General features: G+C 42.0%; 3 protein-coding genes across 4 annotated transcripts; 1 reads left to right on the top strand and 2 right to left on the bottom strand.

The window, feature by feature from the left end:
- Positions 1 to 2,212: 2,212 nt before the first annotated feature.
- Positions 2,213 to 7,987, bottom strand: cfap91 (cilia and flagella associated protein 91). Its single transcript, XM_061691319.1, has 17 exons — positions 7,821 to 7,987; positions 7,626 to 7,696; positions 7,045 to 7,190; positions 6,895 to 6,978; positions 5,957 to 6,016; positions 5,694 to 5,872; positions 5,426 to 5,603; positions 5,085 to 5,242; positions 4,796 to 4,972; positions 4,327 to 4,466; positions 4,168 to 4,257; positions 4,011 to 4,082; positions 3,786 to 3,932; positions 3,297 to 3,518; positions 3,080 to 3,228; positions 2,900 to 2,991; positions 2,213 to 2,764 (listed from the first exon to the last, which is right to left on the bottom strand). Exons 1-17 carry the CDS (start codon positions 7,900 to 7,902, stop codon positions 2,589 to 2,591), a joined length of 2,223 nt encoding a protein of 740 aa, XP_061547303.1. The 5' UTR covers positions 7,903 to 7,987; the 3' UTR covers positions 2,213 to 2,588.
- Positions 7,988 to 10,109: 2,122 nt separating this feature from the next.
- si:ch211-214p13.9 (cell surface glycoprotein CD200 receptor 1-A) lies at positions 10,110 to 15,239 on the top strand. Of its 2 annotated transcripts, XR_009769587.1 has the most exons (7): positions 10,110 to 10,268; positions 11,454 to 11,765; positions 12,080 to 12,355; positions 13,230 to 13,326; positions 13,849 to 13,891; positions 14,033 to 14,156; positions 14,738 to 15,239. XR_009769587.1 is itself a non-coding variant. In XM_061692419.1 (6 exons), the coding sequence occupies exons 1-6, from the start codon at positions 10,199 to 10,201 to the stop codon at positions 14,102 to 14,104; spliced, it is 870 nt and encodes a 289-aa protein (XP_061548403.1). In that variant the 5' UTR covers positions 10,110 to 10,198; the 3' UTR covers positions 14,105 to 15,239. The 2 variants fall into 2 exon arrangements, 1 of the variants encoding a protein (XP_061548403.1); XM_061692419.1 differs by having other exon boundaries at positions 14,033 to 15,239.
- Positions 15,240 to 15,375: 136 nt separating this feature from the next.
- Positions 15,376 to 26,901, bottom strand: zgc:113337 (uncharacterized protein LOC503741 homolog). The gene is made up of 7 exons (XM_061692418.1): positions 26,706 to 26,901; positions 26,044 to 26,152; positions 23,389 to 23,709; positions 19,951 to 20,283; positions 16,678 to 16,962; positions 16,446 to 16,547; positions 15,376 to 15,701 (listed from the first exon to the last, which is right to left on the bottom strand). Exons 2-7 carry the CDS (start codon positions 26,123 to 26,125, stop codon positions 15,694 to 15,696), a joined length of 1,131 nt encoding a protein of 376 aa, XP_061548402.1. The 5' UTR covers positions 26,126 to 26,152; positions 26,706 to 26,901; the 3' UTR covers positions 15,376 to 15,693.
- Between the last annotated feature and the right edge of the window lie 290 nt (positions 26,902 to 27,191).

Below are 27,191 nucleotides of genomic sequence, written 5' to 3'. Positions count from 1 at the left end.
CATGTTTTCAAGAATCTTGTTCTTGCTCTATATTCTAAAACAAACAAAAAAGTATTTTCTTGGTGCTTGGAAGCGCAGCGACAATGTTTGTGTGAGAACGCACGGTATTGGTTTTGGTGAATACTTGATTCTGATTGGCTCAGATAATTCCATCGGTGTACATTCTCAGCTGATAATGTACAGCCTTCAAACGCCCAAAAGTAGTTGCTGTCAAAAAAAAATCGTGACATTGTTCCAAATTAATGCGGAGCACCCTTAGTCGTTCGATTAGACGAGCAAACACGGCAACCTGACAGATTTTCTGATAAGGAAACGTGACGTAGTCTGGGGACAGACATTTGCGAATTTAAAACAATGAGTGATTTAATCATTTTATTTGGTCGCGACTGGGGAAATGAAGAGACCGAAGCGGCACAAAGAGTTAACGCCGTAAGATTGAAATCAACTCGCAGACGAGAAGGATGAAATCAATGCGAAAACGCAGAGAGACAAAAACGGACAAATACGAACGGAACGCTTCACTGCTGGTAACACAGGTAACATACACAAAATATGGGGAATTAAGAATTAGGGTTTAAAGAGTTTTAGGGTTGATTAGTGTTTCAAAACAACGGGATTTCAAATTTGGGTTCAAAGATTTATGGTTTCAAATTAGGGTTAAAAACAGGATTAGGGTTTCAAGACAAGGTTAGGGTTTCAAATTAGGTTGAATAACGGTTAGGGTTTCAAATTAGGGTTTAAAGAGTTTTAGGGTTTCATAGGTTCAGGTTTCAAAACAGGGTTAAGGTTTCAAAGTCGGGTTTCAAAGTAAGGTTTCAAAACTGTTTAGGGTTTCAAAGTAGGTTTTCAAATCAAGGTTAGGGTTTTAAAACGGTTCGGGTTTCAAAGTAAGGTTTCAAAATTGTGTTAGGGTTTCAAATTAGGGTTTCAAAACAGGGCTAGAGTTTCAAAGTAGGGTTTCAAAACAGGTTTAGAGTTTCAAATTAGGGTTTCAAAACAGGGCTAGGGTTTTAAAGTAGGGTTTCAAATTCGAGTTTCAAAATAAGGTTTCAAAACAGGTTTAGGATTTCAAAACAGTGTTTCAACAAGTAGGGTGTCAAGACAGCATTAGGGTTTCAAAGTAGGGTTTTAAAATAGGGTTAGGGTTTCAAATTAGGGTTTTAAATCAGGTTTAGGGTTTCAAAACGAGGTTAGCATTTCAAATTAGGATTTCAAAACAGGGCTGGGGTTTCAAAGTTGGGTTTGAAAATGGGGTTAAGGTTTTAAAGTAAGGTTTCAAATTAAGGTTAGGGTTTTAAATCAGGGTTTCAAAACAGGGTTAGGGTTTCAAATTAGGCTTTCAAAACGGGGTTAAGGTTTCAAAGTCGGTTTTGAAAATTGAGTGTTTCAAAGTAAGGTTTCAAATCATGATTAGGGTTTCAAAATGGTTCAGGTTTCAAAGTATGGTTTCAAAACAAGGTTAGGGTTTCATACTAGGGTTTCAAATCAGGGTTAAGGTTCAAAGTTGGGTTTGTAAACGGCGCTACGGTTTCAAAGTAGGGTTTCAAATCAGAGTTAGTGTTTCAATTTAGGTTTAAAGAGGTTTAGGGTTTCTTATTAGGGTTTCAAAACAGGGTCAGTGTTTCAAAGTAGGGTTTTAAGACAGGGTTACAGCTTTCAAAAAAATAAAACTGCAAGCTGTTTTTAATTAAACCATTCTGATTATAATTTTTGGGGGTAAAAGGGAAATACATTTTTGTTGTGAATCTAATCAAACTGAATAGTTTTTTTTTTCAATAAAATGCAATGTAAAATTACAACAGTCATTGACCCAAAATACATCATTACATTTGATTTAAAAAAAAAAAAAAAAAAACTTACATTTTAAAAGAACATGCAATTCTCTTAAAAAGTGATCAAATTGTTCCAATAAACAGAAAAAATGTTAAAACACTTCCCAAAATTAAAAATACGTGAATATTTAATTTTGTAAGGCAGGGGCTCCATGTTTTTACAGGTAATATTGTTTTGTGGCAATCAGAATTAAGCCATCAGCAGACTTGAACTGTTCTGCTTACTTGAGCCACAGGGGGGCAGTGTTTTGTCTTGTTACCTTTTTGCAGTGAATCAACCAGATCTACTATAACCATACAAAAAATGAAATTAAAAAAAAAAACACAACTGTTGCCAATATATATTTTTTTGTTTTAATGTTTTTGAGGTTTTTCAGGTGAAAAATTAAAGCGGAATTGGTGACAAGAAGATCTCAAGAAGCGGTTTCCTCAGAAAACATAGTTGACCCCACAGGGGGTGCGATAACGAGGTGAGTCACGCTCGGTCATTCGCGTTCTCTCGATTGCGTTCCCTGAGAAATGAAGGCTGGCAATGAAAGCTGAGTGCTGATCATACACCTGATCCAATTGAAAGTGTCGCATTTATGAAGAAATGCACTACACCCGAAACGTTGGGGATATTTGGGGTGAAATTTCTGTGACTCCCGGTTTCTCTGTTGCAATCCGCTGAAATGTTTGGGAGTAGTGTTATGATTTGTGGGTAAAATGTTAGACTTTGAACAGTTCCTCTGTGGTTTTCGAATTGCCCGGTGGGGACTACTTGGCTCCGCTGAGACCCGGGAGCAGCGCGTCGTCCAGGACCTGCCGGGCGGCCACTTCGGAGGGGCGCGTCACCTGCGGTGTGCCCATGGTGCTCGCCGCGATCTGCGGCTCGGCGTTGCCCTCCACGATGCTGCGCACCGCCAGCAGGTGCCTGCGCTGCCTCTCGTGCACTAGGAGAGCGAGGACACAAAACGAGAATGACGAGCCGGCCGTCTCGCTTGTGTGACTTACAGCGAAAGTTCAATATTCATTTTAGATTTGAGTGCGGAAAGTGTGCCTCTAAAAAGCAGGGGTGGGCAAACTACCTCTCTGCCGGACTCTGATCTTCTCTACTTCAGGAATCAGGAACCCGTAGACCAACTCCGACACGATCTCCTCCGACTGAAGGTTGTTGCGGCTGCTTGCACGCGCGTATATATAAAAAACAAAAAATCAGTCTTGTTTTTGTTTTTTAATAAACTGAGTCGTTGGCGAGGGTACGGCACCTCTCCTCGATGGCGTAGGCGATGTCGTTGACCTCCTTGGCCACCCTGCGGATCTCCTCTCGGGCCTGCTGGTCTGCTGTGATCTCCATGGTATCCAAGATGATGTCCTCAAAGTACAAGTCCACCGTCTCCTGGTGGACCTTCACCACCTACCACAAACACGCACACAATCGTGACACAAAAGCCAGCTCGGCAAGACTTTGAGAGGCCGACGTACTTCTCTGAAGATCTGGTCGTCCTCCCTGCGGCGGCGTTCCTCCACCTGCCTCCTGCCGCTCTCCTCTGCCTCGCGCCGCAGACGCTCCCGCTCGGCCAGCAGCGTGAAGGCGTGGATGCGGCGCTCCTCCTGCAGACGGATCAGCTCCTTGGACAGGGTATCGAACACGTACTCCAGCTCGGCGCCCACGGCGGCGGCGTGTCGAGCCTCCCCGCGGGACCGCTGCCGGGGGAAGGAAAGACGGCTCAAGTATCGGTTTGTCCTCATTTTGCTAGGTTCACGCCGGACGCGACCCTCGCAAGAGTTAGACACAACCAGAACATTAGAAGAGTCATGTACTTCAGCAATCTTTTTTTTATGAATGCATCGTAGAGGCGTTTGAAGTGCTCATTCTATGTTTGTGGGGAAATTCCACAGTTGGCGGCCACCCGTCATGTTGCCAAAAAAAATCAATAAAGGCCTTACTCAACCGCTATATTGTGGAAATACCTCGAGCCGCAGCTTGTCTCTCTCCGCTTTGAGGGCCACGACCATCTCTTTGTCGGCCCTTTGCATCTGCTGCTCCTCCGCTCGCAGGGCGTGGGCCGTCCTCAGCTCCTTGATGAGGTCCAAGTGGTTCTCTTTGCTCGTGAATATCTGCGTGGAAGCACACGCGTGTTGAGCGCAAGTGCTGGAAGATGAAGCTGACAACGTTTGGGGGGGACATGCAGACACCTCCGTTTGGATGCTTCTTCCCCTCAGGAGTTTCTGCAAATGGATGACTGCCAGCTCCTTCTCCTCTTCCCCCTAGAGAGCAACGTGACAATTAAAGAGGCGTAACCTAGAATTATCGGTTATTAATTGAATGGATGTGTCGAGGGCGTGAACTGGCCTCCGGAGGCTCCTCCACAGTGGGAGTGACAGGACGAGCAGCAGGCTTTTCCTTCTTGACGAGAAATTTGGAAATATCGTCTTTCAGGTCCTACACAAGTACGGATGATAATCAGTGAGTACATGGAGGCTTATAAAGATATTTCTCTCTTTTAATAACCTTGTATTTGTCCAACAGAATGCTTCTTCTGCTCTCGGGGGGCTTGACGATGACCTTGCTCGTGTTGAGTTTGGGTTTGGTGAATTTCTTTTGCTGCTTAAGAAACGCGTCAGTGGGTCTCTGCACTCGATTCAGTAAGCCTGGTTGCAGAAATGTAACCGTTAGCAACTTTTTATGGACAGTCTGTTTTCCAAAGTGATGGGATCTGGAATGTATCAACACTTTCTGGGCGGTACCGAAACTATACAGTACATATCCAATTTCATTGTTTATATGTTCCTTATGTTTACGTGTGATTTTTCGCACTGTACAGTGTGTGCAGCTTCTGTTTTACCGTCCAAGTTTGGGATCAGAATCTGTATTCAAATCCAGATTGCGATCAGTTTTAAGTGCACTCATCCTTTGGATCAAACTAAAGCTACACAACAAGATGAATCCAAATTCCCGCTGAAACATTTTCTGTACACACCGTCGTACGTCTCCAGGTGTTGGATGTCGTGACTCTGTGTTTTCTTGACGGCGAAGTTGTCGCCGCATGCCCTCGAGGCGCACGTCAAAGAGGAGTACACCGTGTAGTCTTTACACGTGCCCAGCTGCTTGATGTTCTCCTCCATGTTCCTCCGCTTAGCCTCCAGCTTCCTCATTGCTGCGTACACATTTTTTTATGTTTTTTTGGGGGGGGGGGGGGGGGGATCGTTTACAGTCAACCACTAGTTTGAAGTGCACTCACTCCACTGCAATGGCATTGTGGGTCTCACATCGCATGTGGTCCTTGTCCACCTTGTGCAGCTTGCTCTCCTTCTCTTTGAGCAGCTTGGAGTAGATGTGGTTGAGTCTGTCCTTGGTCAAGGTCACCTGGGCCTGGTCCTTCTGCTGCAGCATCTCCCCCAGCACGGCCAGACGAGCGTCCTGCAGCCTGCAGACGACATTGTGCTGAGTCCGACATGCTGAACGGTTCACGACATTTTCATTCATTTCAACTGGGAGAGTCCAATAATCATAATTACAAATGTTTATTTCAAAAATGTCGAAACATTGCCTTTAAATAAAGAGACAATTAATAAATTAGCCATTGAACTAAGTCAATAAAAGCATTTACTTCTGTATTTTTCCTTCTCTGAAGGCCCACTCTCGAGCTTCCATTTCCTCCATCATGCGCCTCCTTTTACGCAGAAGATTCGGGTCGTCGAGTGTGGGCAGCCTTGCCTCCCACACCCGTCTGGCGCGCGCCCGCTCGATCATTTCCACTTCTTCAAAGCTTGCGGGCAGACCCCGCTCTGATCGGGAAAGGGCGAGCGATTATGGTGAATAACGAGAGCAGGATATACGATCGGATGATCTAAAGAGTGGCCGTGTATAATGCGCACCCCAAGTGAAAGACGCCACCGCCAGCAGCTCTGAAGGGGCGGCGCCAGCGCGAAGCACATAGTCAGGACTGTACGGGTCCGTCTGCGCTTCGCTCTCCCTGTAGTCTGTCTGCACTGCCACTGTAACGTGGGTGGGAACGCCCTCAGCGTGATGTCTGCCACTGGCTTCGAACTCATCTCTGAAGAGGATGGAGGGGGGGGAAAAAAAAAAAAAACAGTTGAGCAGAAAAAACAAACAAAAGCAAAGACAATGTTGAACTTACTGATGATAACCATCATGATTCCCAATCAGGGGAATCTGTTGCACATATGGAAGGAGAGGCCTGGAAGAAACGCAACGGCGTCCGCATAAAGACACAACATCAATCTTTTTTCCAAGCTTGCATTACTACACACTCACCGGTCACTTTATTAGGTACACGCCTAAAGTCTTGACATGACACAGCCCTTACAACGATGACATTAGTCGGTTTGCCACTCACGCTGTCAAGAGGTTAATTAATCCAAAATGATTATTATTATTTATTCATATGTATTTATTATTATTTTTGTATTATTAATGCAATTGTAGTTTTTATTTCATGTAATAAATGTACATATTCATTCATTTGTTTATCATATTTTTTATTTTGTGACAATGTCAGAGGTAACAACTTAACAATATGCTATAATGTATTTTTATTTCAATATGAATGTAGTATTGATTTTATTGGTTTGTTGTATATTTTATTACTTTCTTAACTGTAATTTATTTTTATGCTTTTATATTTTATGGTATTCATTATTATTATTAATAAGAATTTAATGTTGGGGGTAGGCTGAATGGGAGATTATGTGAATTATTATTGTTATAGTCTGCAGTGGTTGTCGAACTGCAACAGGCTCTTTCGAACGCTTTGGTTACGTGATTGAGCAACACAAGTCAAAACAATAGAAACGGCTCACAGTATGATGCAGTGCAGTTGTACAACCACTGTAAACTAAAACCACAATAATATACATATTGCATCATTAATACCTCTCTGAGAGTCACAATAAAATAATAATAGTAGGGGGAAAAAAAACAGAGCATCATCTTTGTGAAGGCAGAATTCCTGCTGCAGCTCTTGCATTTGATCTGATTACATTGTCCAAGTGTACTTCATTAAATGGCCAGTGAGTGTATGTTACATTTCGAGTTCCGCAGACGCCAAGCTCAAACCTTTTAAAATATTTCCAGCGGTCAGCTCCGCTCGGCTGACACACTTCTCTTGTTTTCATCAAGGGCTGAATACTTGGAATAAATCTGTCAATGAAGACAATCATGAGTGACAACAACTTGTGTGTGCGTGTGTGCGTGCGTGCGGGTTACCCAGCCAGTTCCTGTAGGGCCTGCTGTCGTTGTTCCGCATTGCCACGCCAACGGCGGTCCACGGAAAGCGGCAGCGGATCGGCGGGGTCCAGACGAAAGGTGACCCTCCCATTGCTGAACATGGATTCAAACTCTGGCAATTTTCTCTGCCAGATATCAAGTGTCATTAAAAAAAAAATGCAGTTGAAATACATCTGCATCTACACGAGTATGATGGTTAATTAGGACTGCAGAAGATAATTGCACTTCTGCAATATAATGTGACAATAATAAAAGAATTCATCCAAATGTGAATGCATTTAAAAATCATCAGCGGAAATGCTGTAAAAACATTCACATAACAATATTTTTCAAAAGATTATTAACACAGGAGGCATTGCAGGACCACGTTAGTTGTGTTTTTTTTTTTTTTTGTTGAAAAATATACATTATTATTTTTTATTATTGTACCAGGCATTAAAAATGAAGAACAAATTGAAGCAACAAGGGTAGTAGAACACTTTTTTTCCATGACTCAGCAAATAATGCAGGTGTACCTAATGTTTTGGCCGGTGGGAGTATATTACAACAAAGTTACTTACAACTCGCTCCTTAAAGGTCTTAAAACTGGACTTGACATGGTCGACCTCAGAAGAAACGAAATATATGGGCTCTGCGGGACAAAAAGTGACATTAAAACTAAGCATGGCCCCCCCCCCCCCCCCATTAGAAAAAACAAAAAAACAAAAACATGAGCTAGTCACAGCTAGCTAGTTGAAAATAAGTACACGACTTACCATACAAGTAGTCATACACGCGCTCCCGTTTGACAACTTTAGCGTCAACAAGCTCGGCAACGGTGCGAGTGACAGCTGTCATTTTTAATATTTATTTTATTCCACACAAACCAAACAAAACAAAACGGCACAAACGGCGCTTTTGAGTTTCAATGGTAACTAGCGTCCTCCAGAGGACCCATGTTCTCTATGACGTCACCGGCGTCGAGAAAATATCTATTTTAACGAGTTTACATGCATGTAAATACTATAATGTGCTTCTTAAATAATATAGAGCTATTTTTTAGACGCGTGCTGCTTTATTGTTTCATTTAAATATATATATTTCTTTTTGTGCGCAGTGCTTCCTGGGATTGCTAGCAACAGTTTGTGCATCCTCGACAGTCCAGGAAGACGTGTAACCATGGTGACCGAAAAAACAAACACACGCTGTCGTTGCAGAGAACGTCAAAGAGGGGGAGGTCAACTACCACTCCCAAGATGCACTTCGACGAAAGGCCACCCAATCAAGTAAGATAAGAATATGGAAATGTTTCTTGCTTTAGTACAAAATATTTAACGCTTCAAAAAAACAAAACATAACTCTTTAATTTTGAATTAAAGGCTAAGGTTTAATAAAAATAAATAATAATGTAAATACTATGTGTAATACATAAATAATATATGAATTCATAAGAAAACGTAATATAAATGATTAAAAATAAGAATACATTTTAGTTTAATTTAAAAACGTACTAATTTAGAATGTTCAAATTTAGTTTTGTCAGCCACAGTCAGTGTGAACATCATCGGCAACAGACAAGGTTTCATGTCTTAATTTATTTCCCCATTGCAAAAACAGAATTCAGTCATAATAAAAATAAAATTCAAATCAAGTATACTCAAACAGTGTCATAGATGTGTTATATTTTTGTATAAATTGAGAAATGAGAAAATAACAACGGTTTTGTTATCTCCCAGGCCATATTGAGTTGCCCTAAAGTTGATTTTGACATCAACAGGATGTCAGTCCTATCTAAGTGACTCAGTGCATTCACAAACTCATTCATAAGTGTGCCGATGTTGCATAGTGATTATGTATTTTCTTCCTCTTCAAGTTGATCATAAAATGTAAAGCTCTTTTTTTTTCTTTTTTTTTTTTTTTTTTAGGCCAGGGGAAGCTAACTGACCTAAGCAACTAAAAAGCTGCGATGTCTTGCAAAACAAGTGAGCCAGCTCACAGTCAGCTGAAGCTCTGCTGCCTCAAAATTAGGAAGATATGGGGGTTAATATTAGACCACAGAGGAAATAGATGCCTTTTGTCATTTTGGCTGGCACAAAAAGACCTTTCCAATGCCCTTTTCTCACTTCTTGTTGCAGACGAACCGCCCACACGTCTGTCTCTGATTTATTTCTCCACAGCAAACATGACAAAGTGCACCAAATGAACCTCAGACTTATGATTAATTTGCCCCAACTGCTCATAACAAGTGGTTAGTTCATATTTTTAGCAAGTGGTGGCATCACTTTGTGTAATTTTGACTTTTGTATGTAGAGCTTGTACATCACCAGTTTGTGTTGTGGTGTCAGAACTACTACTATGATTTTATTCTTGATAAGCCGCCACCATTAACTCATTCACTGCCATTGACGGCAAATATCCACGTGAACTGGGAGGGCTCCCAGTGAATAAATTAATTTACAAATGAAGCAACCAATGTGTGATAGGAATGTCGACGTTCAGTTGACAACAATGTAAATATATGGTTTTATTTATAACATTACGATGTTAATTCCAGGACATTTTCTGTCTGAATGGACAGGTTTAATAGTACTAATGCCTGCTGAGATGGGTAGAAACATGCTAACGTGCAGACAGTTGGTATGCTGACAGGCAGCAAGATAACCTGAATGCAGAAATGACTCAGGCAATTTGAAAAGGGTTTTATATCTCGCTATGTAGTCAGGTGCTTCAGTACATTTCAAATTACAATTGATAAAACACTAACATGCAACCCTATTGATATGCTAACATATAGCAAGATAACAGCCTGTGTGCACAAATCAGTTATTAAAGCAGATTGCTAAGGATTTTACATTTTTCACTCTTGTCAGGTACTAATTCAAATGAGAAGTGATCAAATGCTGACAGTTGGAATGCAAACATATATCCAGGTAGCGACCTGAGTCGAGAAAACAAATTCTCTTTTCTGCAAGGAGCAGCAGTCATCTTCCTGTGTGATCACATGTCGTCCTATGAGATGTTTGTGGAGGAGGAAGAAGGGAGGGATTAGTAGAGTTGACCACAGGCTCCTTGTTCCTTTTAAATGCGCTCTATGCTCAGGATCGGAGCATAGCGCGGCAGACTTCAACCGGTAGCTGGTTAAAGATGGTTTAAGATGAGGAAGCCGACGGGGTTTTTTGCTGTGATTCTCTCGTTGCTGTGCCGAGCATGGACTCAGGACTCAGGTCTGTAATCCAGCTGCGTTATGGGTACAAATCAAAGACTTTGAGAAGACAAATTCTGTCTTTACATCTACACAGTAATAATGATGGACTGACATAGTCACAGAGTTATTAATTTGACATGAGTTGTTTGTTTATTATTATTTTCTTTTATTACACCCGCGACCCTAGTGTGGATAAGCGGTAAAGAAAATTGATGGATTATTATTATTATATTAACAATTTATTTTTGTAACATCATAGTGTATAGTTTATTTGATCATTTGTTTTATTTTTTAACTGCCCAAGAGGTGTTTATTTTCTCATAGGATCATTCATATATATATTTTTTAATATTAAATTTTAGTATCATTTGATTTTTTTATGTAGTTGTTTGTAATGTATTTTATTATTTTCACTCTTCGTAAACTTTTTTTTTTTTTACAGCGGCAAAGCGGGAATTTTTTTTTTTTTATTTGTTTCTATTTCATCGTTCACCATTTATTCTTGCACGCTCAGCGATGTATGAATAGAACAAATAAAATGAGCATTTTAGATTTCATATGATTCAGTCATATGTTTGCCAGAGAGGCACTGTATAAATTTACTTATCTGATTAGTGTTTTATATTATTGTATTATTATTTATTAAAAAAAACACGCGTGGTTTGCAGTTTTTTTGTTTTGTTTCATTTTCCAAGTATTTATTTTGTTTACCAACATGATTTGTTTCGTATTTCTTATATTTATGTGCCAGAAATATAGTAACTTACCAATAGCACTCTTCTCGACTGACATGGTTTTTTTTTCGGATTCATTGATTTATTTTTATTTCATTTTTTAAAATCATTTATTCGCATGGTCAGAGGTATTGATTCAACCTCGTTTATGATAGTAGTGTATAAGTGCACTGAAAGTAGATGGTTTCTGTGGATCAGTGTAGTTATGAGTCAGAATGTTGACAGTCAGTGGAAAGAAGGGGGGTGAAGGAGGTGTTGGCAATGTAAGATGTTCCAGTGAAGAACCTGGCTGATGATTGTCCTTTTTTTCTGAATGAGTAAGCAGTGAGTTTTATACAGACTTCCAATGAAGTCCTTCTTTGCACTTGCCCTAATATTAGGTACCGTACACCTGCTTAATCCAGTGTCATCCAGTACAAAGTTCAACGTTTGCAAACTTGATAACGGTCATTTCTTATTACTTTTGGCAGTGATCTACTTATCTTTCAACGCGGGCAGCGAAGTCAAGCTGAACTGCAGCAGCGCGTCATGGAGAAAGTTGATGTACATCATCTGGAACGTGGACCTGGTGGGACAAAAACAGTGTAAGGTGGGCAGCAGCAGCCAGATCGCGGGCGGAGGGTTGGACACCTGCGGAGACGGCAAGTCGCTGCGCAACGCCTCGGAGGCCTGCTACTACCTGCACATCCCCGACTTCTCCGAGCGCGACGTGGGCTTGTACAAATGCGAAATGGCTTTCGTTGGAGGAACCCGGACTTGTAACATCAGCGTGTCAATCACAGGTGCGACCTATAGGCACATTTTCACACTGGGCAACTTTGCATGACCTTAAACGTATGATTTCAAAAATCAACTGGCATTATACACTTCAACTTCTTATTTTTTAAATGAGACTTATCATGACAATATCACCAGTGGTACGTTTAAGGGTGCCTAATTTCAAAAGGAGAAACAAAAATTAGCAATAGCATTTTCAGAGATGCAAACGGCGCTTTAACGGCATCGACCGTCTCGCTCCCCAAGATTCCCTGTGTGTCACCATCGTCGGTCTGGACTGCAGCATTTGTCGGTTGTTTTGTGGTCTGCGCCGCTACAGTTCCTCCCCGTATCTCCTCCTGGTTGGAATCGAGGGACGACAACAGCACGGTGGCCGTGTGCAAAGCCGAGGGAGGAAAGCCGGCCGCCAACGTCACGTGGCGCCACGCCGGGAACTCGTCTTCCGTGGAGACGCAGTGGCGTTCCGGTGGATTGTTCTCTGTGGAAAGCCGCCTAAAACTACCCGAGGGCACCAAGAACGCTGAGAACGTGACGTGCGTCATCAAGCATCCGTTCTGGCGAGCGGAGAGGATGTTGGTACCAAAGCACGGAAAAGGTTTGCGTGCCACAGACATTTTGCTATTTGTTTGGTGTTCTTCATTTGGTGTCAGAAGAAGATGAGGGACATTTTGTTTTTGTCACATGCAAAGACACCGAGTGACTAACATCTACGAAGCACAAAGGACACCACGTTTAATCACACTGTGTTAAGATTCTACATCAGTACACCCTTATCTGAGAACAAGAGGGGGCTAACTCCGTTTGTGTCGTTTTTAAGCGTGAAAAGACATATCTTACAGATTCTGGTCTAAATCAAAGTTTGGTTCCCATTTCGACGTTTTGGGAGAAGTCCTTTATTGCACGAAGGACTTTTCCTGGATTCATCAGTGCAACATTGTGCCAAATCCCATTTCCAAGATGGCTGCGCCCATGCAGCATGCCAGACAGAACGTCAGTATCGGTTTAACTTGGGCATGCCGCTGCATCTGCATGTTAGTATTAGTAGGGATGGAAATTAATAAGAATTTAGCAATTCCAATTTCATTATCGGTACTGCTTATCGCTGGTTCTTTCCCATTTTGTTTGTTTTCAAAAGAGGAATCGATAAGCGAAATCGTCAGACAAGCACACAAATGACTACGAGGAATCGAATTACTTGTAACGGGTTCTCAAAAAGAACTTAACTGATCTGACATAAAGCCATGTCTCTCCTGCAAAGTAACAAAAATGGAGTTACCCCACTCGAGTTGTTAGTGACTCATTTGAACGGTTGAAAAGGATTCTTTGTGATGAATTCAAATTGCTGTAACATGTACAATTTGGATCGGAGCCGAGTCAAAATTATTCGATAATGGTGCCACTGTGTTTATTATACATATGCCTTTTTGAAAATGTGACTACTTTTTCTTTTCTTTGACCCCCCCCTGCAGGTTTTCCTTACACCACGGTGTTCATTCTTATAGTTTTCGCAGTCCTAATGGTACTGGCTGCATTATTCTTTATATATCAGAAGCAAATCATGCTCAGGTGAGAATTTCGATGTATTGTTTTTGTTGCTTGTATTCCTGTATTACTTATCTCCTTTTATTTGATCCATTTTTAGATTTAATGCATTCATTTTATTTCTCATTTCATCTATTTTACTTCATCAAATTTTAGACTCCCTTTATTTTCATTTCAATTTAATCTCTGTATTTTATTTATTGTTCTGTAATTTATTCTATTATTAATGTTTTTTGGTTTCTTTAAAAAGGTTTTTAAATGTATCTCTTATATTTTATTGTATTATGTACCAACGATATTATGACTTTTATTTTTTTATATCAATTCATTTAATTTTCTTGATTTCATTTAATTCCTTGTTATGTCTAAATTCTAAATCTATATTTCCGTCCGTTTAAATCTACTTACTATGTGTTTTATTTTACTTACTCTGCATTGTATTTTTAAAAATGTCGTCCTTGTCATTTTTCATTTGATTTCTTTATTTCCTTTTAAATGTGACTAAATCGTTCCCCAAACACTGAACGCTTTCGTTTCCGCTCCCAGACGCTGCCCACTCGCCGACTGCTCTCCAACCGTATCAGAGCCTGTAGGTGTTTTTAGATTTTGTTTTTGTTTGGTGTCTTCCTATTTTGTGCATGCCTTTACATTTCGAGAATGACTCCTCTCGTTTTGTCTGTGTGTGTGTGTGTGTGTTTTTTTGTTTTGTTTGTTTGTTTCTGTTTTTCAGACAGAGGATGTAGAGGAAGTGGAGCCTTATGCCAGCTACGTTCAACGTGTCAACTCCATCTATAACTCATGATGTGGAGGAAACAAACAAACAAACAAACAAACAAAAACGCAGCACTTGCCCAGTGCGTGAAGCCCAATACTCTTGTGCTATGTTAACAACTAGAAATGCAGTTGGGTAAAAGCACATCATGCCTTTACTATAGAATACATTGGATGCGGTTATGTTTGACATAAAGTACATGGTATGGAACATTTATATTCTGTCCTAAACTGTATGTTTAGACACACTTCAGGTTGGTTGACAACACTAAAACGTTTGTACAGGGTGTTTGGAAAGCCACTGCACACTTTGGATAACAGTATTCTTTAATTGAAACACTTCTGTTAATAAAAAAACAAATATACTGTATTTGCAGGAACTTTCCAAACACTAAGTTTTGCAGGTGCAGCCAATGTTTTTGGCCACTACAATTGTTCGCATGTGTTACCTGCCGTCGTAAACACACAACCTATTTTCATACTAGGTGAGTGTATTGCGACATTATGGAAAGAAGCGAAAATGTGATTTTTGAAACTAGATACATCAGCACGCCACCTGCACTTCCTGTTTTCAGCAAGTTCAAAGTCACTGCGCGTATGTGTGAAGAAATCATCGGCAAGTCCACTTCCCTTTGACTCATCAACTTTTGTCTTGCTTGCTAAGGTCTGGAGGTAAACCACAGTCAATGCTGTCTTCCTTCCATCCATCCAGCCATCCATCCAGCTAAAGTAGCGAGCCATCTATCTTTTTCCCCCCACCAGACGGCGCTGTTAAAAAGCACTGATCTGCTTCAGAGTCTTTTGGAAAATACTATAAAGCCTTCTGTGTTAATGGTCTCATGCATACGCACAACATGAACCAATTATAGCCCACATTGGTTCTTATTAGTATTTGTTTGATGACAAAGGATTAGTGAGGACAAAGCAAGCAAATGTCCGCACATCGGGCTCGCATGGACATCCACAAAGGCAGCCATCATGTTTTTTTTATCAGTGCATTCATTGGCTGAGAATAGAGAAAGTCAACAATATGCATGAGAGCTCACATATGTTGAATGTGAAGTATGCACTGCATGTGTGCAAAAAACTGTGAGCTTTTCCGAATAAAATTGTTCCGAACAGAGTCAATCATCGAGACGACTCGAGCATCTGGCTGCCACCTTGAACACTTCACAGTGGAATTTTTTTGTATTTCTTGGTTTTTTTAAAAATCCAGTGGAAGGACAGGAAGCTGAACTCAAAACTCAAACAGTAGCTAGAAAGCGATACAGTATATTTTTAAAATAGTTTTATTTTCCTAGGCTTTGCATCACCGTCATGTAACAAGGTACATTGTCATGGTTTTGTCTTTATTTGGATTACAGGTGTTCTTTGTATGGATACATATCACAGCCCAACTTGAACCTGTTGGTTCTCTGCTAGACTGACAAAAATACAACTGTGTGTATCCCAAGCGAGCAAAAAGGTTAACTTTGATCGTTTCTAAGGAGTCAGACGTACACGTAAAGATGAATGTCGTAAGGTCGGCGACCCCTAAAAACAACGATCGTGATTGACATCCTGTGGAGGTGTAAATGTCGGTCCTCGATGATGAGATGCTGTGAGGCGGCGCTGAAGTCATCAGTCGGCTGCAACAAATGCGAGCAGAGAGTCAATCTAAGTCGAAAAAATGTGTTCCGGTAAATTTGTCTCAAATTATGATTTAGTTCAAACCCGGCAGGCGGCACCATGTTTGATTTGATCCGAATCAAAAGTACTTTGTCAAAATGTTACATCACTGTAACAGAGTCAACATATAATTAATTAGAGAGACCGTGGACTTATTTTGATGAATGTTTCTTCCATTGCTTCTGTTTCGCTTCCTATGTGTTTCTTTCGAGTTCCTATTACGCCACCACACTTTCCTGTTGAGGCGGCACGGTGGCCGACTGGTTAGAGCGTCAGCCTCACAGTTCTGAGGTGTGGGGTTCAATCCCCGTCCCCGCCTGTGTGGAGTTTGCATGTTCTCCCCGTGCCTGCGTGGGTTTTCTCCGGGCGCTCCGGTTTCCTCCCACATCCCCCAAAAAAACATGCATTAATTGGAGACTCTAAATTGCCCGTAGGCATGACTGTGAGTGCGAATGGTTGTTTGTTTCTATGTGCCCTGCGATTGGCTGGCAACCAGTTCAGGGCGTACCCCGCCTCCTGCCCGATGACAGCTGGGATAGGCTCCAGCACGCCCGCGACCCTAGCGAGGAGAAGCGGCTCAGAAAATGGATGGATGGACTTTCCTGTTGAACTTATTCAAAACTGACTTTAGATTAATGACACAGTCGTTTCCTCTTTTCTTTTTTTTTTTTTTGTATGTAAAACCGATGAATGGACAGGCTCACCTTCTTTGCGCAGGAAGCACTTCCAGAGACAGAAGCAGAGGGCCAGCACCAGCAGAGCCGCCACTGTGGTCACTGAGATGAGGATGGCCAGGGCCGTCCCGACTGCGAGGACATGACACGCACGTTAGCCTGTGAAATCAACGGGCTTCCTGCTCTGCTCAAAGGATAAGTCACAACTGAAGAGGATTCATATTTGCGGCGACATTCTCAGGGTGCAGGCGTTCAGACTGACTTTTGGTGTTCATGGATACGGCGATGGGGACCTCGAGCCCCCTGTGGTGCACCAAACACTTGACGGACACGTCCTTGAGCAGGCCGGAGCGGAGGGTGAGGGTGCTGACCACCAGTGTGGTGCCGTCGTCCTGCGGCAGCAGCGTGGTGACGGGCGGGCCCATGGTGCGGTTGTCCCGCTCCACGTTCCACACCATCTCCACGGGGGGGCGCGACACGGCGCTGCAGTTGGCCTCGATCACGCCGGCCGACGTGCTCTTGTAGCTCACCTGAGGTTTGGGCAGCGCTAGTACAAACACAATGAGAAGAATGAATGAAAACAAAGCAAAATGTCGTTTTCTGCCAGTAATCTTGATGATTTATCATCCATACACCGACTATAAACTCATTCCAACACCGCTTTAACGGCGTGCAGTGATGTTTACGTTGTATTGTCATGTCTTTATCCATGTATGGTTTGTCCATCTAAAAATGACTGGGGTTGATGTAGACAATATTTCAAGTGAAAAAAGACGAACTGGGATAGTGGAAATCATCGAGGTCAGTGATTCTCCAAAGTGTGGTGGACACACCACGAGTAGTGGTACAGGCTCCCTCGACTGGCACACAAAATAATCTCTGCCTAACGACAGTTCAGTTGTATTTAACTTGAGTTCCGACTGCTTTTTACTTGTGCGATATTGTTTGAAAGTGACATTCATCTTACTTGAGTACATTTTTTAGGCGACTCTACTTATGTTTGATGGACAGCGCACAACGCGATCAGTTCAGTTGCAAAGCACAATACTAAATATTGTACAATCAAACATGACAATTAACGATTTTTGCTTCAGCTGTTGATTTGGATTTTGCAGGTGTACCGCATTTAGCGGCAATATTGTGCTTGCAAGATAAACCTGTGGAAAAAGAAACAAAGTCCAAGCTCCCAGAGCAGGTTTAGGTATGTGAATTCCAGAAGATCCATACGAGAATCTCTGTCTGTTTTCAATTTGCTGTTCTGCGGAGGAATGGTCGACTGGAACATTTATGTTGGCAGCTACGTGTAATTTAGCCGCAGTTATTTGGACTTGGTACTTTCAGACGCTGCGCGTGATTTCACTGAAAAGTTCATTTCAGCCTTTATAATACACTCTGCTCGGCGCTAGCACGAACTTTCACGATAGACTTGTACATTGTATTTTATTCGCATTTGAAATTGTTATTTGTGCCCCAACAAAATCTCAACAGAGATTTTTGGATGATGAAGTACAGAAAATAAATGGAAAACGAGGAGCATGTAAAAAAGATACATTAGTCCCATATTGAAGAAGTACATGGTAAAACAATTGCGTAAATTATGCATGCAAAACATATAGCAGAGTGAGTCTATAGCACAATATTTTAATGTATTACATGAATGGGATTTGCTTATTATAAAATACTGTCAAAAAAATCCAAAGATATGTTTGTGTGTGTGCATGCACGTGCGTGTGTGTGTGTGTGTGTGTGTGTGTGTGTGTGTGTGTGTGTGTGTATGCGAATGGTGTTTTGAAATTATAATTGTCATTTTGATTGAGTTTATAAATGGCAATATATGATATTTATTATTTGCATCATTTCTTTCAGTTTTACTATATTTATGGTTTGCACATATTTGAAAATATTTTGAAAAGGTCTGCATCATATTAATAAATTAATTATTATTACTATTGCGTGTGTGTGTGTGAGCGCGACGTTTACGAGGTTTTTTTGATGTAACTTTATTAGATTGTTTTATTTCATTTTTTGTTTATGTCTTGTGTTTTTGACTGTAAATTATTATATATTATATACAATATTAGTATTATTAATACTGATTGATTATGGACATTTATCCATATTTGAAGTTATTTCGTCAAGGTATTACCGTAGCTACGGAAAAGCCAAGTGTTTCAGTTATTACTGTTAACGTGTAGCACTCAGTGTATGAGGCCTCACTTTTTCTCGAGCAGCACTTGAAGGCAGGGAGGGTGTCATGGAGCAAAACAATCCAAATGCTAATTGTGCTAGACAAAAAGAAACACCTACTGTACTGTACTGTAGTGTTCCAAACAAAAGCACATGTGTTTATGGAAGTAGAGAGCGAGGCAATGGGAACCGGAGAGCCAAGACGAGACAAAGCACACAGGCCGGCCACTGTGCGCTGACAACACTGACGACAGTCATGCGTCAGGGCCTCAGCCGCACCATTTGCTCCGCAGCGCTCCTTACAAAATGAGGCAGGAAGACAAGATCAACATTCCTGCTTTAAGTCTCAGACATGCACGACTCTCCTGTGAAGTCCAAAGGGAGCTGGCTCTTGTTGTCCCAAACACACACACACACACACACACACACGCAAACAAACACACGTGCGAGCTTGAGTTTGAGCTTGAGCTTGAGCTTGAACAGAAATTTTCCATGCTCTTATTGTCTCATGTGGTTTATCAGGAATTTCATAAGACGGGCCCAGTTCAAATTAGTCCCGGAGAAAACTACGGAAACGACGGGAACATTAGCATGTGTTAATTGGTAAACCTCCGTGTGACAAATTATAGCCTCTTTCACACATATACAACCAAAAAATACACACACGCTAAGGTAACATTAGAATGTGTTTTTGGGGTCACATGGAGTTGTGCAGCCTCAAATGTTACAATAGCCTCTTGATTTTTCCATCATTAGAAAAATCTGTCAATTAGCTTTAGCATCGTGTTATTTGTCCACGTGATCACTGTGTGAAAGAAGCTATTGAGATTCATCGCTAGAAATTGCAAAAGAAATAAAAAATGATACATGCTAACATTGGCTTCGTACGCAGTGGCGGTTCGAGGAGAGAGAAGGGGGGCAGGCCCCCACTAACACTGTGCATGGCCCTCCCTCTGGCCCCTTCTTGGTTTCAGTCAAGCCAGCCCCAAAAATGAAAAACGTACCACCCAAGTGCTTTTAGGACTATTGTTTTTATTGAGCTACAAGACGTAGCTCTCAGTTTCAAAAAGATTAGTGAGTACAACATCACGACCGCTCATGATATTGCTTAATTGTTGTTTATTTGGGTTTGTTTAATCATGAAACAATGCTAAATAACCAAGAATAATCTGCTAATAAACAAGTAATCGGGGGAAAACATTTTTGTTTTGCACTAAACATAAAATTTTAGATGGAATAATCAACAGAATAATCGATTCTACAAACTTTTGACAGTGACACCCCTTGACACAACTAACAATGAAAAGAGAAACACAAAGATTAACATTGTCTGAGCGAGCCTGCTCACCATACGTGGAGAGACACACAGTGGAGCTCTTTGGCCCGTCCGCACGCGTGCTGTACAAGCAAGTGTAGCAGCCCTCGTCCCGGATGGCCACCGGCTGGATGGTGAGCGTGCTGTCCGACAGCGAGGTGCTGAGCCACACCCTACCCTCGTAGGCGGGCTCGATCGCGGGGTCGCTCCTCTCGGCGTAGGAGGCCACGTCCGAGGAGCGCGCCCCCGGTGCCGAGGCGTAGCGCCAGCTGACCTGCTGCACCTTCTCGGGCAAGCCGTAAGAGCACGACAGGGACGCCTTCTTCCCGCTCACCGCCGTCTTGTTGCTGTCTGCTGTCACTGATGCTGCCAGGGGAACATGTGGAGGGAGAGCGGTCAGTGAATAGAAGACCGGAGGGAAACAGGGATGGCAAAGAAGAAGAGTGTGATGATCAACATACAAGCGCAAACTTGGGCTCAGTGAGCATCTAAAGCAGTGGTGGGAAAACTATGGCCCGGGGGCCACATATTGCCCTGCTCTGTTCTTTAACCCGGCCCACTGAGCATTTACATTCTCAAGAGTCCTGTATTATTTGTTGCAATAATTTAGCCTCCCCCCTCCCCCTAAAATTGGTTAATTAAAACATATTTATCCATTTTAAATTTGTTTTGTGTTCATTTAGGTCAATAAATAATTGGTAAATCGATTTGTCGTAAATAACAGTCAAAATATTAGTCAAATAAACAATGTATACATTTAAAATATTGTCGTTTATTGTATTAAAGGGTTAAAGGACCCAGTTCCGACATTATTCTAAATAACATTTTTATAATCTTTGATGCTTTTTTAAAAATTGTGTTTGGATGATAATTTTGTTTGGAAAATGCCCAAACTGTCCTTTTTCGAGCTATTCTAGTTGGTCTTTTCTGGTCTGATCTCTCATTATTATGCGACATGTAAATGAGCTTTGCTCTGATTGGAATTCTCATCTTTCCTTTTCATTTGCGCCACATCGATATGCTCTTCCCACCTCGGTCCGCTTCAGCAGGTTGTCGGCGCGCTCACGTGTAAGCGGCCAATGGCCAGCGCGACAAGTCACCCTGGCAGGTTCCTTTGAATTTCCCCTCGGCCCCGCGACCCTCGCGGCCAGCGGGACGCCCGTTATTATCATTGTGAAGCACAATTCACCAAGCACTGAATTGTTGGCCCAGTAATAGGGAACGTGACCTGAAAGTTGTTTTAAAGTTTAGTTGTATTATACAGTGGTCGAAGTCTCTCTTAAAATGTACATACGTTATTTCCGATAGGAAAAGCGGTTTTGAGATATGAACCGCTTGGACGTTGTCAGCTGTGAAGCGCTGATTCCACTCTCATCACGTTAGCACATCGTTATGCGTTTTTTGTTTATTTTGCCTCCACCCTGACCCTTTGCACTCCTTTCACCTGACTATTTATTTATTTCCTCCGCTCCTTAAATTATTTTGACATGTCTACCGTCAGCGGCCGTGCTCTCGGCACCTCCTCGGTTGCAGAGCAAATATTTTGAAAATACGAGACCGACACAGAAAGCTAATGGGCCACAGCTGTTTGTGCTTAGTGGAGTGAGCACAGTTCTCTGCCTTTTATGAACATACCTTGCTACGCCTCAGCATAATTGTCCCGCACTCAGGCTGAAGTTCTTTTTCATCTCGAAAACCCACAGAACTTTGTCATGCATGTTACATGATCTGTGCGTAATACGTCTGCAATGAGTGCATTTTCCATGGTGCTTATCCACGTCTGGGCCCCAGGTGAGCTGGAGCTTGTCCCGGCTGACTTTGGGCGAGAGGCGGGGTATACACCCTGGACTGGTCGCGAGCCAATCGCAAGGGACATCAAGAAAAACAATTCTTTATGCTCACATTCACACCTATGGACAATTCAGTCTTCAATGGTGCTCACATGCATGGTTTGGGAATGCGGAATGTGAAGCTGGTGTAACCTTTTTTACACTTGTATGACAGTTAAGGATGTTCAAATGTTAGTAATAGCACTTCGTAATAAAGCGTTTCCCCCTTATTTTCAATGTGAGAAATTGGTGTTTGATTGTTTTTACATTTTACACTTGTATGATGTTAATATTTTACTTTAAACATTGCCTGTATAGTTCATAGAAGTTGAATGCTTCGTGAATAGTTTGAGATTGGAACGGATTATTCCTATTTCCATTCATCACTATGTTGCGTGATGTTGCTTTGATTCTACCTATACTGAAATTGTTTTTAAAAACACAAATAAAAGGATGCGTAACACATCTCAGTCATATTTTCTTGGACCAATCCGAAGCTTTTTCATACTAAAAGGAATGTGCTGTCACTCCCCAGGAGGCCTCGCAGCAGATATTACATGAGAAACGTTGAGCGAGAGCGGCTTTGAAATTGAGCATCTGAACTTCTCCCGGGGAGGAGATCGTTTCCTGTCACCAAGATCATAACTCATCCGGACCTCAAAGAGAGACAGACATCTTCCATGTGCCCTGGATTTACAACTGCAAGAGTGCGCTTGATTTCTGGCCTTAATCAACGCTCAAACAACGCTGTAAACAAACAAACAAACAAACAAACATCCATCCATCCATCCATCCATCCATCGCTTCTCCTCACTAGGGTCACGGGCGTGCTGGAGCCTATCCCAGCTGTCATCGGGCAGGAGGCGGTGTACGCCCTGAACTGGTTGCCAGCCAATCGCAGGGCACATAGAAACAAAAAAACATTCGCACTCACAGTCATGCCTACGGGCAATTTAGAGTCTCCAATTAATGCATGTTTTTGGGATGGCAAACAAAAACCAAAAAAAACAGATGAGTTTAAATTCAATCCAACACACATATGCAGAAAATGATGGAAAATTACTTTTGGAAGAAGCCCTGTGATTGGCCCAAAGTCAGCTGGGATAGGCTGCAGTTCAGCCGTCACCCTAATGAGGACAAGCGCGATAGGAAATAGACAGATGGACTTTTGGAAGCTTTATCACTGCCCTCTGAAATTAAACAAATGGCAAACGGAGGAGAAGCGTTGCCAAATAAATAAATACATCAAAGACTGCTAATACTTAAGTGACAGTTACGAATGTTAAATTCCTACCAAAGGTCAAAATTTTTTGTCATTCAATGAAATTTAGTTTTCTCTATTAACATTGGTTAACTTAATTTTACACATACTTGGCAGTTAAGTTAATAAAAAACAAAAACAAACAATGAATTGCCTGTCCAGTTAGAAACGGTTATGTGGTGGTGGCAGTTTGATCTTGGAAAATATTTTTTCTATTGCCATTATCTATGGGAAATGTTGCAACATCCAAACAAAAGGCAAATTTGACTGATAATGTAAGTGTTAAACTACTACTGCTACTACATTTAAAAAAATTCAGTAATGCTAATGTACTTTATGCTTCTCCGTCAACATCATCGGCACAAAGCGGGCCTTACTCACCAGTGACGGTCAGACAGGTGCGTCCTTGTTTGGCACCAGATTGGACCATGTCAAAGATGCACGTGTAGCATCCCTCGTCCCGGAAGCTCACTCTCTGGATGGTGACGGACGAGGTGTCCTTCGAGGAGGGTGTGAGCTCCACGTGCTGCTGCCCGCTCACACTGTCGCTGTCGCCCGGCTGGTAGCTGAGCAGCGTCTGGTTGTTTACGTCCAGCCATTGCACGTGCCGCACAGCGTCGCCTCTGTCCTTCAAGAGGGCGCACGTCAAAGTGAAGGCCTTCCCCACGTCGGCCTGCACTCGCACTGGTGCTGTTACTTTACCTTAATATAATGATATATATATAATTATAATATAATATATAGGTGCATCGAACTGAATATCATGTATTACCATCGATTGACTACACGCTGAGTGAAATATTTGAATACCTAAAAATCAATATTACATTAAAACAAATATATATATATATTTTTTTTTTTTATATATATATATATATATATGTTATATATATATTTTATATATATATTATATATATATATATAATATATATATATATTTATATATATATATATTTTTTTTTTTTTAAATACCGAAATTAGGTAGGAATTGGCCTGCTAAAAAGTATTTTCCTATATTTCCTATATTTTCCTATATATCTAATGAATATGTCCCTAGCATATTTGCAGTTTACTATTTCAAATTTTTCCATTCATGTAATTACCATATTCGCGGAAACTCACCTTTTCGCAGTACTCGTGTATCTGTCAGAAGGACTTTCAACTCCCACCTCTGACAGAACTTTGCTCATGTTCCGGGGGAAGCGGGGTACATCGAGTCCGAGTGGACCATGTTCTGCGCCTCCATTGCTGAGGCGGCCGACCGGAGCTGTGGCCTGTCGTGGCGGCAATCCCCAAACCCGTTGGTGGACACCAACAGTGAGGGATGCCGTCAAGCTGAAGGAGTCCTATCAGGCCTTTTTGGCCTGTGGCACTCCTGAGGCAGCTGATACCCATTCCATACCCATACCCGGCTGGCCAAGCGGAATGCAGTTTTGGTGGTCGCTGAAGCAAAAACTCGGGCATGGGAGGAGTTCGGTGAGGCCATGGAGAAAGACTTCCGGACGGCTTCGAGGAAATTCTGGTCCACCATCCGGCGTCTCAGGAGGGGAAAGCAGTGCACCACCAACACTGTGTATAGTGGGGATGGGGCGCTGCTGACCTCGACTCGGGGCGTTGTGAGTCGGTGGGGAGAATACTTCGAAGACCTCCTCAATTCCACCGACACGCCTTCCCATGAGGAAGCAGAGTCTAGGTTCTCTGAGGCGGGCTCTCCTATCTCTGGGGTTGAGGTCACCGAGGTGGTTAAAAAGCTCCTCGGTGGCAAGGCCCCAGGGGTGGATGAGATTCGCCCGGAGTTCCTCAAGGCTCTGGATGTTGTAGGGCTGTCCTGGTTAACACGCCTCTGCAACATCGCGTGGACATCGGGGACAGTACCCCTGGATTGGCAGACTGGGGTAGTGGTCCCACAGGGATCGACAGGCAGATCGGTGCAGCGTCTGCAGTGATGCGGACTTTGTATCAATCCGTTGTGGTAAAGAAGAAGCTAAGCCGAAAGGGGAAGCTCTCGATTTACCGGTCGATCTACGTTCCTACCCTCACCTATGGTCACGAGCTGTGGGCCGTGACCGAAAGAACAAGATCCCGGATACAAGCGGCCGAAATGAGTTTCCTCCGCAGGGTGTCCGGGCTCTCCCTTTGAGATAGGGTCATCCGGGAGGATCTCAGAGTAGAGCCGCTGCTCCTCCACATTGAGAGGAGCCACATGAGGTGGATGGGGCACTGATTCGGATGCCTCCCGGATGCCTCCCTGGTGAGGTGTTCCAGGCATGTCCCACCAGTAGGAGACCCCGGGGACAACCCAGAATACGCTGGAGAGACTACGTCTCTGGGCTGGCCTGGGAACGCCTCGGGATCTCCCCGGAAGAGCTGGATGAAGTGGCTGGGGAGAGGGAAGTCTGAGCGTCCCTGCTAAAGCTACTGCCACTGCAACCTGACCTCTGATAAGCGGTATAAAATGGACGGATGGATGGATGGATGGATGGATGGATAGTGCAGCTGGTCCAAGAAAGTAAGTTAAAACACATTCACTGCCATTGACGGCTTTAGAAGTCAAATATCCATGTTAGCTGTGAAGGCTGGCAGTGAATGAGTTAAAGTTATACATCTCAACAAACTTTATATGTCAGGAAGGAGCTAAGCTTAGCCTGTGTTATCCCGGGAAGTTGTCACCACGTGCATGTACATGTGCATTTTTTTTCTAAATGAAATCATCTCTAAGGTATTTATTTATATTAAGGGTAATGTTGCAAGATTAGTGTTTTGGGGTCATTGTTTTTTGTATAGTTTCAGTTTCAACTATTAATATAGGACATAAGCTATCAAAGCACTGTGAATAGTTGCGTTCTATACATATAATATTTAATATTTCACATTATGAATGGAACAATTGAAATAAATTGCTTTTTCTACAAACAAATTATTTTTTTTGTAGAATTTTTTTTTTCTACAAAATATTTATTAAAATATTTTAGACAATATTCTAATTAGAAATGCTTGAATTCATGGATTGAGAGTTTGAACATGATGTATATTTACCCTGTAGTTTTGCCACCAGCACAAGGAGCAAACACACCTGCAGACCTTTCCTACAGGAGGCCCGGATCATCATCATCATCATTGCTCATTTAACAGGGAAGATGAAGATCTGGGGAGGGGAAAATAATGCTTTAGTATTCAGACTGCTAATGGTACAATACACCATCTCAACCAACATCATGGACAAATTAAGGTAGTGTAAGGCAAAAAAAACCAAACAACAACAAAAAAGAAGGAAAACAGTGAATTTGAAAATTCCTAAAATGTAACATTTACAATTTATCATTAAAAATATAATTTGAGTCAAATAATTTCTACATCCAGGTGTATTGCCCATTATAGAAACCTAAAAGAATTAGTTTGGTAATTACTAAGCTCTTTTTATTTTTATTTTTTTAGGCTAGCTGTGCCATAAACTCTATTCGGGGGTGGTTTGTTCAGCACTGTCGCAATAAAACAGAAAATAGCAGACATACAATTGAATCAAATGCTGACAGCATTTTAATAAATGACTATTGGCCAGTTAAAAAAAAATATGGTTGCAAAAATCACAGCCCTTTTAAATGTGACCAAAAACATGACATGAAACATTTGACATTTTTTTTACATTATTAAACCATAACATTGACTTCTCTGGAGTAAATCCAAAATAAGACACTTACCTCTGCTTGTGTCCTGACAACGCTGGGGTGGAGGGGGGTGAGGTGGGGGGGGGGGGGTTTACCTCAGCAACATATCACATGTAACAGTGATTTCCTAACATCACACAGAGTACAAAAGAGTCTTTTTCCCTCGACGTGTGTGTTTCCAATTGTGAGCGCAAGTGTTCAGCAGCAGGCTGAAGCTCCAGATTGCAGTGGAGTGGACCCACACAGAGGGGAGACGTGAGAGGAGAGAGAACCAGTTGGTACCGTTGGGTTGGACACACAGCACCCTCTAGTGAGCAAGGCTTTATTTTATTTTTTTATTTATTTGTATTTTTTTTTTGCTGTACGTTAATGGTGGTGAACATTTTTACGAAGACGGCTCATTTCAGAATAGCTACCGAATATCTACCATACATTGGAACATCTATTTAAAGGTCCCATATTTTGGCTATTTACACCTCCATAAAGTGACTCTCTAACATGGACTTAGTATAAAAATGT

This window comes from Phycodurus eques, chromosome 12, assembly GCF_024500275.1.
Source record: "Phycodurus eques isolate BA_2022a chromosome 12, UOR_Pequ_1.1, whole genome shotgun sequence".
Taxonomy (NCBI): domain Eukaryota; kingdom Metazoa; phylum Chordata; class Actinopteri; order Syngnathiformes; family Syngnathidae; genus Phycodurus; species Phycodurus eques.
The sequence above is the reverse complement of the archived record's forward strand: the minus strand, read 5'-3'. Positions and strand labels throughout refer to the sequence as shown.